Source organism: Myotis nattereri, assembly GCF_964212035.1.
Source record: "Myotis nattereri genome assembly, chromosome: 21".
In the NCBI taxonomy this organism is placed as follows: Eukaryota; Metazoa; Chordata; class Mammalia; order Chiroptera; family Vespertilionidae; genus Myotis; species Myotis nattereri.
Window position 1 is genome coordinate 1,214,521 of NC_138097.1, and position 15,747 is coordinate 1,230,267.

General features: G+C 60.0%; 1 protein-coding gene across 3 annotated transcripts in view; it reads left to right on the forward strand.

Annotated features, from left to right (window-relative positions):
• The window catches only part of ARNT2 (aryl hydrocarbon receptor nuclear translocator 2), an 86,446-nt gene that overhangs the window by 36,374 nt on the left and 34,325 nt on the right, over nt 1-15,747 (forward strand). For all 3 annotated transcript variants that reach the window (XM_081114920.1, XM_081114921.1, XM_081114922.1), the window contains exons 6-8: nt 12,690-12,792; nt 14,799-14,864; nt 15,652-15,737. In XM_081114920.1, coding sequence (XP_080971046.1) covers nt 12,690-12,792; nt 14,799-14,864; nt 15,652-15,737 — 255 coding nt within the window. The remainder of the gene's footprint in view (nt 1-12,689; nt 12,793-14,798; nt 14,865-15,651; nt 15,738-15,747) is intronic.

The following is a 15,747-nucleotide window of genomic DNA, read 5'->3' on the forward strand; positions in this document are numbered from 1 at the left end:
TTCCCCCCCTTTCCTTCCTCCCTTCCTCCCTTCCTCCTTCCTTCCTTCCTTTCGAGGTCTTTGTCCTCTTAACACGTTGTAAGTGAGCGTCACTGACTCGTTAGCTGTAGGCACAGGGCTGTGGCTCAGTCTCTAGTCCGTGTTCATTCTGAAAACGGGGACTTTATACATTTATGCACCGACCCCTGTCTCCCTGGCCCCCACCTCTCTGTCCTCCGCTCCCTGGGGTCCGGCTGCTTTCCGTCTCCCGTGTCACTGGAATCTCACGGGACCTGTCTTTCTGTGACGGCTCACGTCCCTGAGCGGAAGGGCAGGGAAGCTCATCGGTGTCACAGCAAAGGCGAGCGTCTCCTCCTTTTCCGGGGCCGCGTAATATTCCACCCCGGCCCCGACCGCCTTTCCTTCAGCCGTTCCCCTATCCGTGGGCACTGGGTGGCCTCCGTGCCTTGGCCGCTGTGAGTGATGCTGTCGGGAACGTGGGATCGCAGATACCTCTTTGGGGACCCCGCTTTCAGTTCTTGGGGTGCACGCTCCACCCTCCCGGGCGGGGCTCCTTCTCAGGCAGGCTCTCCTGGAGACGACAAGGGTGAATGGGCGGCTCTGGGCTTGAATGACAGCGGGAGCACAGTGCCTTCCTCTGTGCGTCCCCCGCCCCTCAGCCCACAGCCCGGCCCCCACCCAGTGGCCGGGACGCCCCGGAAGGTGTGCGGGCAGCCTCTCCACTCGGGGCCTGGGACCCGCGGGCAGGGGGGAGGGGTGGAGCTGTCGCTAAAAGGAGGGAGGTGCCGGCCCTGGCCGCTGTGGCTCGGTTGGTTGGAGCCTGTCGGCCGAAAGGTCACGGTTCAGCTCCTGGTCGGGGGCGTAGGGGAGGCAGCCGGTCGCTGTTCCTCTCTCTGTGTGTCTCTCAGCACGTCCTCCCTGCGGAGAATCGGGGTGGCATCCAGCTCAGCGTGGGGGTGACGTGGGCAGGGGGTGGAAGGCGTGCGAGCTGATTCCCCCCCGCCCCCCTCCCCCCCCCGTCTCCTTTATCTGCTCGGGGCTGGGTTCATCCCGCGCCCGTCATTCCTCACGTGCCAGGACGCAGGACGCGTATTCCTGCCCCGTCACCGACGGGCGTCCCGGCTGCGCCGGAGGCTCGGACCTCATTCCCCGAGGCCCCAGCCGGACGCTGGGTGATCACTCGGGGAGAGGCCGGCCAGGCCGGTCCCGAGGGCTCTGGCCAGCGGCCCCATGCAGGACTTACAGGCCCTGTCCCCCCACTCCGCGGTGGGGTGGCTCCCCCGGCCCCCGAGTGGGCGCTGTGCCCCAGCCCAGGGGTGCCCAGGCCTGGGGTTGTGGTCTGGGGTCGTGGTGTGGGGTCGTGTTCTAGGTCAGGATCAGGGGTCGTGGTCTGGGTCATGGTCTGGGGTCCTGGTCTGGGGTCAGGATCAGGGGTCATGGCCTGGGGTCGTGGTCTGGGGTCAGGATCAGGGGTCAGGATCAGGGGTTATGGCCTGGGGTCGTGGTCTGGTCAGGATCAGGGGTCATGGTCTGGGGTCGTGGTCCGGGGTCGTGGTCTGGGGTCGTGGTCTGGTCAGGATCAGGGGTTGTGGTCTGGGGTCATGGTCCGGGGTCATGGTCTGGGGTCGTGGTCTGGTCAGGATCAGGGGTTGTGGTCCGGGGTCATGGTCTGGGGTCGTGGTCTGGTCAGGATCAGGGGTTGTGGTCTGGGGTCATGGTCCGGGGTTGTGGTCTGGGGTCGTGGTCTGGTCAGGATCAGGGGTTGTGGTCTGGGGTCATGGTCCGGGGTCGTGGTCTGGGGTCGTGGTCTGGTCAGGATCAGGGGTTGTGGTCTGGGGTCATGGTCCGGGGTCGTGGTCTGGGGTCGTGGTCTGGTCAGGATCAGGGGTTGTGGTCTGGGGTCATGGTCTGGGGTCATGGTCTGGGGTCAGGATCAGGGGTCATGGTCTGGGGTCGTGGTCTGGTCAGGATCAGGGGTTGTGGTCTGGGGTCGTGGTCTGGTCAGGATCAGGGGTTGTGGTCTGGGGTCATGGTCTGGGGTCGTGGTCTGGAATCAGGATCAGGGGTCGTGGTCCGGGGTCGTGGTCTGGGGTCAGGATCAGGGGCCGTGGTCCGGGGCCGTGGTCTGGGTCAGGATCAGGGGTCATGGTCCGGGGTCGTGCTCTGGGTCAGGATCAGGAGTCATGGTCTGGGGTCGTGGTCTGGTCAGGATCAGGGGTCCGGATCAGGGGTCATGGTCTGGGGTCGTGCTCTGGGTCAGGATCAGGAGTCATGGTCTGGGGTCGTGGTCTGGGTCAGGATCAGGGGTCGTGGTCTGGGGTCGTGCTCTGGGTCAGGATCAGGCGGGGGTCGTGGTCCAGGCACAGTCGCTGCACTTCCTCGGAGAGGCCACCAGATGGCCTCTTTCCACGTGCTCGCCTCGGAGGTGACTTCATGAAAACCGGACTTGCTCATCCATCACTTGTTTCCTTGGAAGGCCGAGCGGGGCGCCTGGGCTGCAGCCAGGGGCGGGGCACCTAGGCTCCTCTCGCCGCCCCCCCGCAGTCCGCTTCCTGCCATATTAGGTAACAGATCACCGTGGCCAAAAAATAAAAATAAAAATGCTGATTTTCATCTGAGTCAGCTTTATCACCTTCTGGCTGGGGTTCTGTTGTCTGAGGTACAAATGCAGTGCATTGCCCGGCCGGCGTGGCTCCGTGGCTGAGCGTCGACCTAGGACCCAGGAGGTCAGGGTTCGATTCCCGGTCAGGGCACAGGCCCGGGGTGCGGGCTCCATCCCCAGTGCGGGGCGTGCAGGAGGCAGCCGATCCGTGATTCTCTCTCATCATGGATGTCTCTCTCTCTCTCTCTCTCTCCCTTCCTCTCTGAGATCAATAAAAACATATTTTAAAAAAGAATAAAAAAGGAAAGAAACGCATGTGGGGTGACCGGGGCCCCTTGGAAATGGCGCACGATCGTGTAGTACATACTTCGTCCCTGGGAGAAAAGGCAGCGACCGTGTCCGGCCCCGTGAGCGCAGGCGCTCGGGAGCCCGGAGCGGGGCGGGCGGGTGACTTCCCGCCTCGTCCCTGGGCCCTCTCCGCTGGAGGCCACGGCCCACGCAGCCCACGCAGCCCACATGGCCCCGTGGTTGCTCCAGACGTCCCCCGGGCGCCTGCCCCGTCCCCGGGAGACACGGGAGACGTGGGGCCGGCCGGCCTTGCTGTGCTCCACGCCTGCCGCGTGGTCTGCGTTCTCCTCTCGTGCGCTCTGTTGAACGATATGTCGCGAATGTGGACAGCGCTGCCACCGGCCGCCGGGGTCGTTATCGCCACGAAGGGCCGGCCGACAGAGGCCTCGGAGCCCGTGTGTTCCGAAGCTCGCCGGCTGCAGGGCCTGCCGTGTGTGTGTGTGTGTGTGTGTGTGTGTGTGTGTGTGTGTGTCCCTGCACGCCGGGGCAGAGGGGCCTGGTACAGTTACAGCTCATGACCCTCTCTACCTGGGGCACGGGACCTGCCCCCCTCCCCCCCCGCCTCGGTTTCCCTTTAGGTCAGTGCAGACAGTCGTGGATCCGTACAGGACTGTATCGAAGCCGGGGTTGTGGGCTCGGTCCCCAGTGGGGGGCGTGCAGGAGGCAGCCGATCCGTGATTCTCTCTCCTCATGGATGTTTCTCTCTTCCTCTCCCTTCCTCTCTGACATCAATAAAAAAAAATATATCTGTTAAAAAATGTCCAGCTCTCTGGGTTTGGTGAAGCTGATGTACCTGGGAGTCCTGTTTTCCTTTTTTACCTAAGATTAGAGGCCCGGTGCACAAAATTCGTGCACTGGGGGGGGGTGTCCATCAGCCTGGCCTGTGCCCTCTCGCAGCCCGGGGGCCCTCGGGGGATGTCCGACTGACGGTTTAGGCGACTGCACTCGCCAGCCATGAGCCCGGCTTCTGGCTGAGTGACGCTCCCCCTGTGGGAGTGCACTGACCCCCAGGGGGCAGCTCCTGCATTGAGCGTCGGCCCCCTGGTGGTCAGTGCGCGTCATAGCGACCAGTCGTTGAGCCGTTCGGTCGATTTGCATATTAGCCTTTTATTCTATAGGACTAGGGGCCCAGTGCACAAAATTCATGCACTGGTGTGGGCGGGGGGGTGTTGTCCCTCAGCCTGGCCTGCACCCTCTTCAATCTGGGACCCCTCAGGGATGTCTGACTGCCGGACATCCTGTGGGATCGGGCCTAAACCGGCAGTCAGACATCCCTCACGCAATCCGGGACTGCTGGTTCCTAACCGCTCACCTGCCTGCCTGATTGCCCCAAACTGCCCCCTTCCGGTCTGATCACCCCTAACTGCCCCTCCCCGCTGACCTGATCACCCCCAACTGCCCACCCCCCGCCAGCCTGCTTGCCCCCAACTGCTCCCCCTGCCGGCCTGCTCGCCCCCAACTGCCCCCCCCCTTGCCGGCCTGCTTGCCCCCAACTGCCCCCCCCTTGCCGGCCTGCTTGCCCCCAACTGCCCCCCCCTTGCCGGCCTGCTTGCCCCCAACTGCCCCCCCCCTTGCCGGCCTGCTTGCCCCCAACTGCCCCCCCCCTTGCCGGCCTGATCACCCCCAACTGCCCACCCCCCACCAGCCTGCTTGCCCCCAACTGCCCTCCCCGCCAGCCTGCTTGCTCCCAACTGCCCCCCCACCGGCCTGATCGCCCCCAACTGCTCCCCCTGCCGGCCTGCTCACCCCCAACTGCCCCCCCCTTGCCGCCCTACTGGCCCCTAACCGCCTCTGCCTTGGTCCTGCCACCATGGCTTTGTCCGGAGGACGTCCGGTCTCCCGGAAGGTCTCCCGGTCTAATTAGCATCTTACCCTTTCGTTAGTATAGAAGATAGACAGACAGATAAAAGCTGCGTCCCTCACACAATGCAGAATGTTCCTGCTTCTTTGAAGAACTCTGAAACGGGTCTCTGAACTCCACAGTCTAGGGGCGAAGCCCAGGTCTGTCTGTTTCTTCTTCAGTTAATTTGAGAAAGAGCGAGAGAGGGAGGTTTATTGTTTGCCTCATTCATGCACCCACCGGTGGCTTCCTGCATTACTGGGGATCGAACTCACAACCTGGGTGTATTGGGACGACACCCCAACCGACCGAGCTACCCGTCCAGGGCCAGGCATCCGTATTTTTTAACAGCAACCCTGGCCCGGCCGGCGTGGCTCAGGGGTTGAGCATCAACCTGTGAACCAGGAGGTCAGGGTTCGATTCCCGGTCAGGGCACAGGCCCGGGTGGTGGGCTCCATCCCCAATAGGGGGCGTGCAGGAGGCAGCCGGTCCATGATTCTCTCTCATCATCGATGCTTCTCTCTCTCTCTCCCTCTCCCTTCCTCTCTGAGATCAATAAAAAAAAATATATATATATAAAAAATAAAAAAATAAAAGCAACCCCGGTGAACCGAGGTTGGGAATGACTGTACGTATTCCCGATAAAATAGCACAGCCCCATCTGTCCGGTCAGGAGAGGAATTCCAGCAACAGCACCACGAAAAGGGAACAAAATGTGAAAAATGTAACCAGAGCCGGCGGAACCGTGAGCAGCGACCGCGATACATATTTTTTTGCAACGGCCCCGATGTCTTCATCTTTCCTGCTCATTTTGATGCTGCAGAAGTAAACACACAAAGACCCCCCCCCCTGCCGCCTGCCCCCGCATCTATAAAAAGCAAGTTGCAAAAATAACTTAGTCATGTTGTTTTTAGGCAGATCTGCACGATTAGGAGTCGCTTCAGAACATTTCCACACACCCGCCCGCATCGTCATCGCTTTTCCTGCCGCCGCGATTTCGGTTTCAGGGATATTCTCACGTGACCAGGGTCCGGGTCTGCGACGGCTTTCGTTAAAAATAACTGGATTGCAGAAGGCTCCGCATGATCGGGGAGATTAAAATAGTTTCCTTTCGTTTCCCTGGAAAAAAAAAAGACACACACACACACACACATATTTCTTTGTGAAATGCGTGACTCATGCCCGACGGCCGCATGGAAATGCATGCGAGGCCCGATCGTCCCGTTTCTTGCTTTCTGAGAAGAAGCTGAGGGAACAGGACGTGTGTGTGCAGCTTGTCCGTTATTTTTCCGGGGGCTTTGATTGTATCCTGGTGTCCGGCCGGGGCGAGGGCTGCGGTGTTCCCGTGTGTGGCGAGGACACGCGGGGCTCTCCCGGAAGCGATGTGCAATGTCATCCCATGACCTTGAGCATCTGGAGTGACAAGAGCTCCCCACGCCGGGGCCCCCCGAGGTGACCCCGGCCGACCCCTCTCCCCATCGCGCAGCCGCCTCCGTCACAGGCCTAGAAAGTGGGCGCGGGGCACAGTGGCTGTGTCCCCTTGTGAAGGTGGGGAGTCCCCCTCCGGCCCCCCCCCACTATTTATTTTTAATATCTTTTATTGATTTTTTACAGAGAGGAAGGGAGAGGGATAGAGAGTCAGAAACATCGATGATGAGAGAGAAACATCGATCAGCTGCCTCCCGCACGCCCCCCACTGGGGATGGAGCCCACAACCCAGGTACATGCCCTTGACCGGAATCGAACCCGGGACCTTTCAGTCCGCAGGCCGACGCTCTATCCACTGAGCCAAACCTATTAGGGCCCCACCATTGTTTTTTTTTTATTGTTGTTTTTAATCCTCACCAAAGGAAATTTTTCCCATTGATTTTTAAAAAATATAATTGTATTGATTTCAGAGAGGAAGGGAGAGGGAGAGAGAGAGACATCCATGATGAGAGAGAATCACGGACCGGCTGCCTCCTGCACGCCCCCTGCTGGGGATGGAGCCCGCAACCCAGGCCTGTGCCCTGACCGGGAATCGAACCGTGACCTCCTGGTTCCTAGGTCGACGCTCAATCACTGAGCCACACCAGCCAGGCTCCATTGATTTCTAAAGAGAGTGGAAGGTGTGTATGTGGGGGAGAGAGAGAGAGAGAGAGAGAGAGAGAGAGGGAGAGAGAGAAACATCGATGAGAGAGAAACATCCATCAGTCACCTCCCACATGTGCCCTGACCAGGGTCAGGGATCCAACCTGCCACCGAGGTACATGCCCTTGACCGGGACTCGAACCCGGGACCCTCAGTTTGCAGGCCGACGCTCTAACCACTGGGCCACCGGCCAGGGCCGTTTGGATTCTTTTGAAGGGAAGGGATGTCTGACCCCCCGGTGACCCCGTCTGGGTCGGAAGCAGGCGCCCTCGTGCTATTTCTCTGCCCGCCCCTCCCGCGTCCGCTCCCCCGGCTCCGTTGACGGGCCTCCTGGCTCCGGCCCCCTGGCACGCGAGCCGAGTGCTCATCGCGCTCACCTCCTGGCTCTTGTCCTGCGATCGGTTCCGGGGCTCGTTTCTCCCGACTCGGCGATGACGGACGCAGCTCTCCGCTGCCTCAGGATTGACGGCCGCGGCCGTGTTTCTCACCCAAAGGCCGTCTCTCCTGGTCTCGGGTGCGTCTCTCTTCCTTGATCGACGACCTTCGCTCATGTCTCTGAGATTGGCTCTTCGCGACGGTCGACTTTCTCAGAACGTGTTTCCCGGCGTGTGTGTGTGTGTGAGGGGGGGGGGTGTGTGTGGCTCTGAGCCCCAGGTCCCTTCTTCCTTTTTACGCAAACTGAGTCTCTGCACGCGCGCACCTTCCCTTCCCTCACCTTTCCACCTGTTGTATGTATTCCTAGAGGCCCGGCGCACGAAATTCACGCAAGCCTGGGCCGTCCTTCCCCCGGCTGCCGGCAGCGGCTTCCCTCTGGCGCCGGGGACCTGGGCTTCCCTCACAGCCCGGGCTTCGTCCGGAAGGATGTCCGGAAGGACGTCCGGTCTAATTAGCATATTGCGCTTCTGTTTTTATCGCGTATTATTTTTGTTGTTGTTGTGCATCCTCCCCCGAGGATGTCTTCCCATTGATTTTTCGGGAGAGAGGAAGGGAGAGGGAGAGACAGAGAGAGACACCTCGATGGGCCGCCTCCTGCACACGCCCTGTCCAGGGCCAGTGATGCTGCCACCGAGGTCCGTGCCCTTGACCGGAATTGAACCCGGGACCCTTCAATCCTGGGGCTGACACTCTATCCGCTGAGCCACACCGGCCAGGGCTTCTTTTTTATATTTTTATTGATGTCAGAGAGGGAGGGAGAGAGAGAGAGAAAGAAACATCCATGATGAGAGAGAATCACGCATCGGCTGCCTCCTGCACGCCCCCCACTGGGGGTGGAGCCCGCCACCCAGGCCTGTGCCCTGACCGGGAATCGAACCGAACCCGGGACCTCCTGGTTCCTAGGTTGAAGCCCAACCACTGAGCCGCACTGGCCAGGCTCCCTCCGTGTTTCCGATCCCTTCAAGCCCCTTCTCCGGCTTTCCTGCGTGGAGGCAGGTCATCCCTGCTGCTGTTCTATTTTGGGATCGTCTTGTTACCTGTTTGCAGGGGAGGCTCGGCCAGGCTCGGCCCCAGCTTGCCTCCTGGAACCCCGCGTCAGCCTGGCCCGCCTCCGTCGGACGGGGGCGGAGGGGGAGGAGGACTCATCGGTGACCCCTCGGGGCCCGCATTGCTGGCATTCCTGCAGCATGACCCCCGACGAGGAATGTGTCTCTTTCAGTCACACTCCGGAGTATTCTAAACAGGACGGGGGGTTTGTACTCGTGTCTGCAGATTACATAGCAGGAGGGGTGCCGGCCGCGGGGGGGACGAGGGGGTGACGACTTTTTAATGAACAGCAGAGCCGCGGCCTGCCGGGCACGGGGTGCTTGCATGACTCTGTCACGCTTGGAATGTGAGTGCTGGTGGGGGGGTGCCTGTGGGGCCCTGCGGTCCAGGCAGGAGGGGGGCCGTGGCCTGTCACCCGTGCTGGGGCTCTGTGCCCTGGCTTCCCCCCTACACCTCCCAGTTTTTTTGTTTTTTTAAAACCTCACCCGAGGATATTTTTCCATTGATTTTTAGAGAGAGTAGAAGAGAGAGGGAGAGGCAGAGAGAAACATCGATGGGAGAGAGACACCTCGATGGGTTGCCTCCTGCATGATCCCCGACCAGGGCCCGGGCCAGGGAGGAGCCTGCCACCGAGGTCCGTGCCCTTGACCAGAATCAAACCCGGGACCCTGCAGTCTGCAGGCCGACGCTCTACCCACTGAACCACACCGACCAGGGCTCACCTCCCGGTCTTGGCCTTGTCATCGCCTGAGATGATTCTCTCGGAGGGTCTGTGCAGCCCGGGCTGCCCTCCTGGCCGCCCCGTTAGCTTCTCGTTAGCGCCTCCCCATGGGGCGGGCGGGGAGATGTGCATGGGACACAGCTTGGCAGACCGGCTCCTCTGAGTGTCCCTGGGGCCTGGGGCCACCCCGCCCAGTCCCTTGGGCCAGCCCTGCTCAGGGGCTGGGGGCCTTTGGCGCCTTTTGTCATTCCAGGGCCACAGGTCCAAGTCCCAACCTAAACCCCAGCCTCTATCTTCATTGGTCACAAAAGGGAGAGAGTGGCCCAACCGGTGTGGCTCAGTGGTTGAGCGTTGACCTATGAACCAGGAGGTCAGGGTTCAATTCCTGGTCAGGGCACATGCCCGGGTTGTGGGCTCGATCCCCAAGGTGGGGCGTGCAGGAGGCAGCCGATCCGTGATTCTCTCTCATCATGGATGCTTCTCTCTCTCCCTCTCCCTTCCTCTCTGATATCAATAAACATCTATATACTAACAAAAGGGTAATATGCTAATTAGATCGGATAGACCAGGCGTCTTCCGGACGTCATTCTGGATGTCCTTCCGGACAAAGCTGGGGACTGGGCTGTACCGCCCAGGGGCCCAGGGGCCTGTAGCCAGCCAGAGGGAGGGAAGCCCGGGTCCTGGTTGCCTGCGGCTGGCCGGAGGAGGAAAGCCTGGGTCCCAGATGTGGGGGCTGAGGCAGAGGCGGTTAGGGGCGATCAGGCAGGCAGGTGAGTGGTTAGGGGCGATCAGGCAGGCAGGCGAGTGGTTAGGGGCGATCAGGCAGGCAGGTGAGTGGTTAGGGGCGATCAGGCAGGCAGGCAAGCGGTTAGGGGTGATCAGGCAGACGAGTGGTTAGGGGTGATCAGGCAGGCGGAGTGGTTAGGGGCAATCAGGCAGGCAGGTGAGTGGTTAGGGGCGATCAGGCAGGCAGGTCAGCGGTTGGGGCGATCAGGCAGGCAGGTGAGCTGTTAGGGGCGTTCAGGCAGACGAGTGGTTAGGGGTGATCAGGCAGGCGGAGTGGTTAGAGGCGATCAGGCAGGCAGGTGAGTGGTTAGGGGTGATCAGGCAGGCAGGCGAGCAGTTAGGGGCGCTCAGGCAGGCAGAGTGGTTAGGGGCGATCAGGCAGCAGGCAGGTGAGCGGTTAGGAGCCAGCGGTCCCGGATTGCGAGAGGGTGCAGGCCGGGCTGAGGGACCCCTCCCCCTCCCCCGTGCACGAATTTCATGCACCAGGCCTCTGGTGTATTAAAATAAACAACAAAAAAAGGACATGAAATGTAAATGGAAATTTAACCAAAAGGAAAGGGAAACGTACAGTAAAAAAAAAAAAAAGAAAGAAAGAAATTCAACAAAAAAACGATACGCAGCCACAAAAGCATAAATATCACCAGAATAGTCCCATGAGAGCATCCTGAGATTCTAATCTCGGTGAACTGACTCCTGATCGCACATTCTCTCCTGTCCGTCACCTGGGAGACTGATCCTACAGGGATCTGCGTGAAAGGTTTGGGGCGGGGGTGGGGGGTGGGTGGGTGGGTGGGTGGGGAGCGGATTGTTGGAGACGGGAGACGTTTGAGAAACGAGGTCCCACTGCAGTGAGATGGGAGCTGAGTCTGGAAGTTTCTGTCCAACAGAGTCAGTCCATTCTCGCTCCCCTCTAGCCTCTGCGTGTCCCCGAGCTCCATGCGCCCTTTGGACAATATGTTTAAAAAACATGTTTATTGATCTCAGAGAGGCAGGGAGAGGGAGAGGGAGAGAGAAACATCAGTGATGAGAGAGAATCATGGACTGGCTGCCTCCTGCACGCCCCACACTGGGGATCGAGCCCGCAACCTGGGCCTGTGCCCTGACCGGGAATCGAACCCTGACCTCCTGGTTCCTAGGTCGACGCCCAACCACTGAGCCACGCTGGCCGGGTGACGATATTTTTTTTTTTAAACAGAAGTCTGTTGCTCCGTGTGGCTGGCTGTCTTCGTTTCCTTCTTGTCTGGGTTCCCCACGTGCCCCCCTCCCTCTGCAGTGGGTGCGGCGCCCGCGTCTCCCCAGCTCAGTGCACGCGGCTCCCGCTCTGGACTTGGTTCTGCCGTGGCCTCGCGTGCACCGTGTGCGCCCCGGGCCACGGGGCGTTGGTTCCCCATGTGCACAGCTGCTGGGACGGCTGGGGTCAGCCCCGGGGGACGGAGAACCCCTTGTCGCTGGAGCAGCAGCCCGCGTCTCCTGCCGCCTCTGGGCCCGCATTCCCGGGGCCCCTCGTGTGTGGAACCACATCCGATCGTGTCCGTCTCCGGGGGCCATGGCTTTGCTTTCATGCTGATCATTTTCTCTTGTTTTCCTCCCCGGCTGTCTCCGTTGGCCTCCTGTTTTAAAAACAACAAAAAACACGACAAGATAAGATGTTTCCTGTTTTCTCCAGGGTCCCTTTGAGGAAAGCCTTCTGATTTCTATTTGTATTCCGGTGGTGGCCTGGGGAGCTGTTTTAGGGGCACACAGCCTTCCTTTATTATCTTATCCAAGAGAAACTGCTGATTCTTCTTTCTTTCTTTCTTTCTTTCTTTCTTTCTTTCTTTCTTTCTTTCTTTCTTTCTTTCTCTTTCTTTTCCTTCCTTCCTTCCTTCCTTCCTTCCTTCCTTCCTTCCTTCCTTCCTTCCTTCCTTTTTTAAAAGCTAAGCCTTAGTGGTTGAGCATGGACCTAGGACCCAGAGGTCAGGGTTCGATTCCCGGTTGGGGCACATGCCTGGGTGGCAGGCTTGATCCCCAGTGGGGGGCATGCAGGAGGCAGCCGATTAATGATTCTCTCTCATCTTTGATGTTTCTCTCTCTCTCCCTCTCCTTTCCTCTCTGAAATCAGTGAAAAAAAAATATATATTTTAAAAGTCATTTCAGCCCAGCAGGCATGGCTCAGTGGTTGAACGTTGACCTGTGAAGCAGGAGGTCAGGGTTCGATTCCTGGTCAGGGCACAGGCCTGGGTGGCGGGCTGGATCCACCCCAGTGGGGGGCGGGCAGGAGGCAGCCAATCCATGATTCTCTCTCATCACGATGTTTCTCTCTCCCTCTCCTGCCCTCTCTGAGATCAATAGAAATATATTTTAAGAAAGAACACGGTTGTTTGGGATTGTACGAGTGCATCGCCCCGGGCGTTTCCTGGCAAAGGATGTTGGGGACCCCCAGGAAGGAGGGGTGTGCGGTACCCTGCGGGTCCTCATTGCAGAGCGGGTGCAGCGAGCTCTCCTCCCCCCGCGCCCACCCCAGTCAGCGGCCGAGGCTGATGCACGCGCCCTGCTCTCCATCTCTCTCTCTCTCTCTCTCTCTCTCTCCATCTCTCTCTCTCTCTCTCTCTCTCTCTCTCTCTCTCTCTCTCTCTCTCCATCTCTCCATCTCTCTCTCTCTCTCTCTCTCTCTCTCTCTCCATCTCTCTCTCTCTCTCTCTCCCTCTCTCTCTCTCTCTCTCTCTCCATCTCTCCATCTCTCTCTCTCTCTCTCTCTCTCTCTCTCTCTCTCTCTCTCTCTCTCTCTCTCTCTCTCGCAGGCCGGATCCTGGACCTGAAGACCGGGACGGTAAAGAAGGAGGGGCAGCAGTCGTCCATGCGCATGTGCATGGGCTCCAGGCGGTCCTTCATCTGCAGGATGAGGTCTGTCTGGGTGGGCGATGGGCGTGGCTGCGGCGGGTGGTGGGCGTGGCTGTGGTGGGCATGGCTGCAGCGGCTGCGGTGGGCCGTGGGCGTGGCTGAGGCGGGCCGTGGGCGTGGCTGCTTCGGGTGGTGGGCGTGACTACGGGATGGTGGGCGTGGCTGTGGCTGGTGGTGGGCGTGGCTACAGGGCGGTGGGCGCGGCTGCGGTGGGGTATTGCCTCCACCTGCTTGGCTGCGGGGCCACACAAGCCACCTTGGGTTCACCCCTGTGGCTTCTTCTTTTTTATTCTCTGTTAAACCCTCACCTGAGGATATGTTTTATTTTACTTTTTAAAAAATATATTTTATTGATTGTTTACAGAGAGGAAGGGAGAGGGAGAGAGAGTCAGAAACATCGATGAGAGAGAAACATCCATCAGCTGCCTCCTGCACGCCCCCTACTGGGGATGTGCCCACAACCCAGGTCCATGCCCTTGACCGGAATCGAACCCGGGACCCTTCAGTCCGCAGGCCGATGCTCTCTCCACTGAGCCACACCGGCCAGGGCCTGAGGATATTTTTTCCGTTGGTTTTTCAAGAGAGTGGAAGGGAGGGAGGAAGGGAGGGAGGAAGGGAGGGAGGGAGAGAGAAACATCCACGTGAGAGAGACACAAGAATTATTCGGCTCCTGCCGCCCTCCCAGGCGGCCCCTCCTGCCCCAGACACCCTATCCCCATGCTAGGGCAGGCGCTGTCCCAGGCCTCAGGGTATAATGGACTCGCATCTTTTTAAAAAATATATCTTTATTAACGTCAGAGAGGAAGGGGGAGAGAGAGACAGACAGACATGAGTGATCAGAGAGGATCATGGACCGGCTGCCTCCTGCACGCCCCCCACTGGGGATGGAGCCCGCAGCCCGGGAATGTGCCCTGACCGGGAATCAAACCCTGACCTCCTGGTTCCTGGGTCGTCGCTCAACCACTGGCCACTGCAGCTCGATTCCCTTCTGTGCTGTGTGGACGATTAAGGCAGCTGGGCACCACTGGTCAATAGGCGGGAAGAGCAGAGGCACGTAGGGAGAGGGCACGCCAGGCGGCGGCAGAGCGTGGAAGCGAGTGGGTCACGGAGCAGCGAGGCAGCCGGGGTCCCAGCGGAGTGGGCAGTGGGCCGCCCCCCACCCCCCGCACCCTGAGGAGGGTTCCCAGGGAGACCTGACTCCGCACACCCGCCCCGCGTCCCTGCTCTGTCCTCTGCCGTCAGCAGGCGCGCGGCTGTCTGTGAGCTCCTGGTGCCGGGACGCGGCCGGCCTGGGGGGGGTGCTCCCCCCGCTGCCAACGGGAGCCCAAGGCACGGCTTCTGTGTGCCACGTGTGTCCGCTGTGGCATCTGCTTTGCGTTGATGCGTCGGCTCAGGCCTGAGAAGACGCCGCTGCTGTCATCACCCCTCCCCCTGTCCCCTGAGGGCCACCCGGGTCCGTGGCAGTGACCGCAGGTCCGAGCGTGGCTGGCCTCGCCTCAGGGTCTTCGCTGGGTCCCCGGCTCCTGGGCTGGGCCCTGGCAGCAGGTCCCTGAGCCTTGCCAAGTGGGCCCCACCCCCTTCGCCCGCAGGGACTGCGGGAATTCAGAGCCTGGGCCTCAGCTTCTACACTTGGGAGGGGGGTTGGCATTAGGGCTCATCCGGGTTCACGTGTGTGAGCATCAGATGAGGGCCGCCTCCTGGTCGGCAGCCCTGTGTGTTTGATTGGTTGGTTGATTGATTGGTTGGTTGATTTCAGAGGAGAGGGAGAGGGAGAGGGAGAGGGAAACATCCATGATGAGAGAGGATCATGGATCGGCTGCCTTCTCCTGCACGCCCCCCACTGGGGATCGAGCCCGCAACCCGGGCATGTGCCCTTGGCCAGAAATCAAACCCTGACCTCCTGGTTCATAAGTCGATGCTCAGCCACGGAGCCATGCCCGCCGGGCCCTGTGTGTTTTATAAACTCGCCCGGGGCCTTCACTCGCTCTAATGTGTTTGTCGACTCTTAGGTGTGGAAATGCTCCGTTGGACCACCTGCCTCTGAGCAGAATCACCACCATGAGGAAGAGGTTCAGGTCAGTGAGGGTTTTTTGATGGTGTTTCTGGGCTCTGCTGGGAGGTAGCTGAGTGTCCTAAGCTGGGGAGTAACTGAACTTGGAGAGGAGTAGCTGGATGGGGAGAGGAGTAGCTGGATGGGGAGAGGAGTAGTTGACCGTGGGGAGGAGTAGCTGACCGTGGGGAGGAGTACCTGACCGTGGGGAGGAGTACCTGACCGTGGAGAGAGTGGCTGTACATGGAGAGGAGTAACTAAACTGGGAGAAGAGTAGCTGAACTGGGAGAGGAGTGGCTGAACGTGGAGAGGAGTGGCTGAATGTGGAGAGGAGTAGCTGGACAGGGAGAGGAGTAGCTGGATGGGGAGAGGAGTAGCTGGACAGGGAGAGGAGTAGCTGGGTGTGGAGAGGAGTAGTAGAATGTGGAGAGGAGTAGTTAAACATGGTGAGGAGTAGCTGAACATGGAGAGGAGTAGCTGAACGTGGAGAGGAGTAGTAGAATGTGGAGAGGAGTAGCTGGATGGGAGAGAGGAGTAGCTGAACTGGGAGAGGAGTAGCTGAATGTAGAGAGGGGCTGAGTGTGGAGAGGACCAGGAGCCCGGATATGATAGATTTCTGGGGCTGAGATGAGAAAGGGAGTTGGGGGAATTTATTTTGGGCTTCCAGACTCTGTGGAAGGAGGGGAAACAGTCAAGATGCAAAACCACGAGGCGAGCCAGGGATCCCGGTGGCTTCGGTACGGGAGCAGCCATCGGCACCCTCGCCTGACCCCCGGGGGCCGGAAGCCATGTCCCTGCCGTTCTCCCCGCAGGAACGGCCTGGGGCCTGTGAAGGAAGGGGAAGCCCAGTACGCCGTGGTCCACTGCACCGGCTACATCAAGGCCTGGCCCCCCGCAGGTGAGCAGAG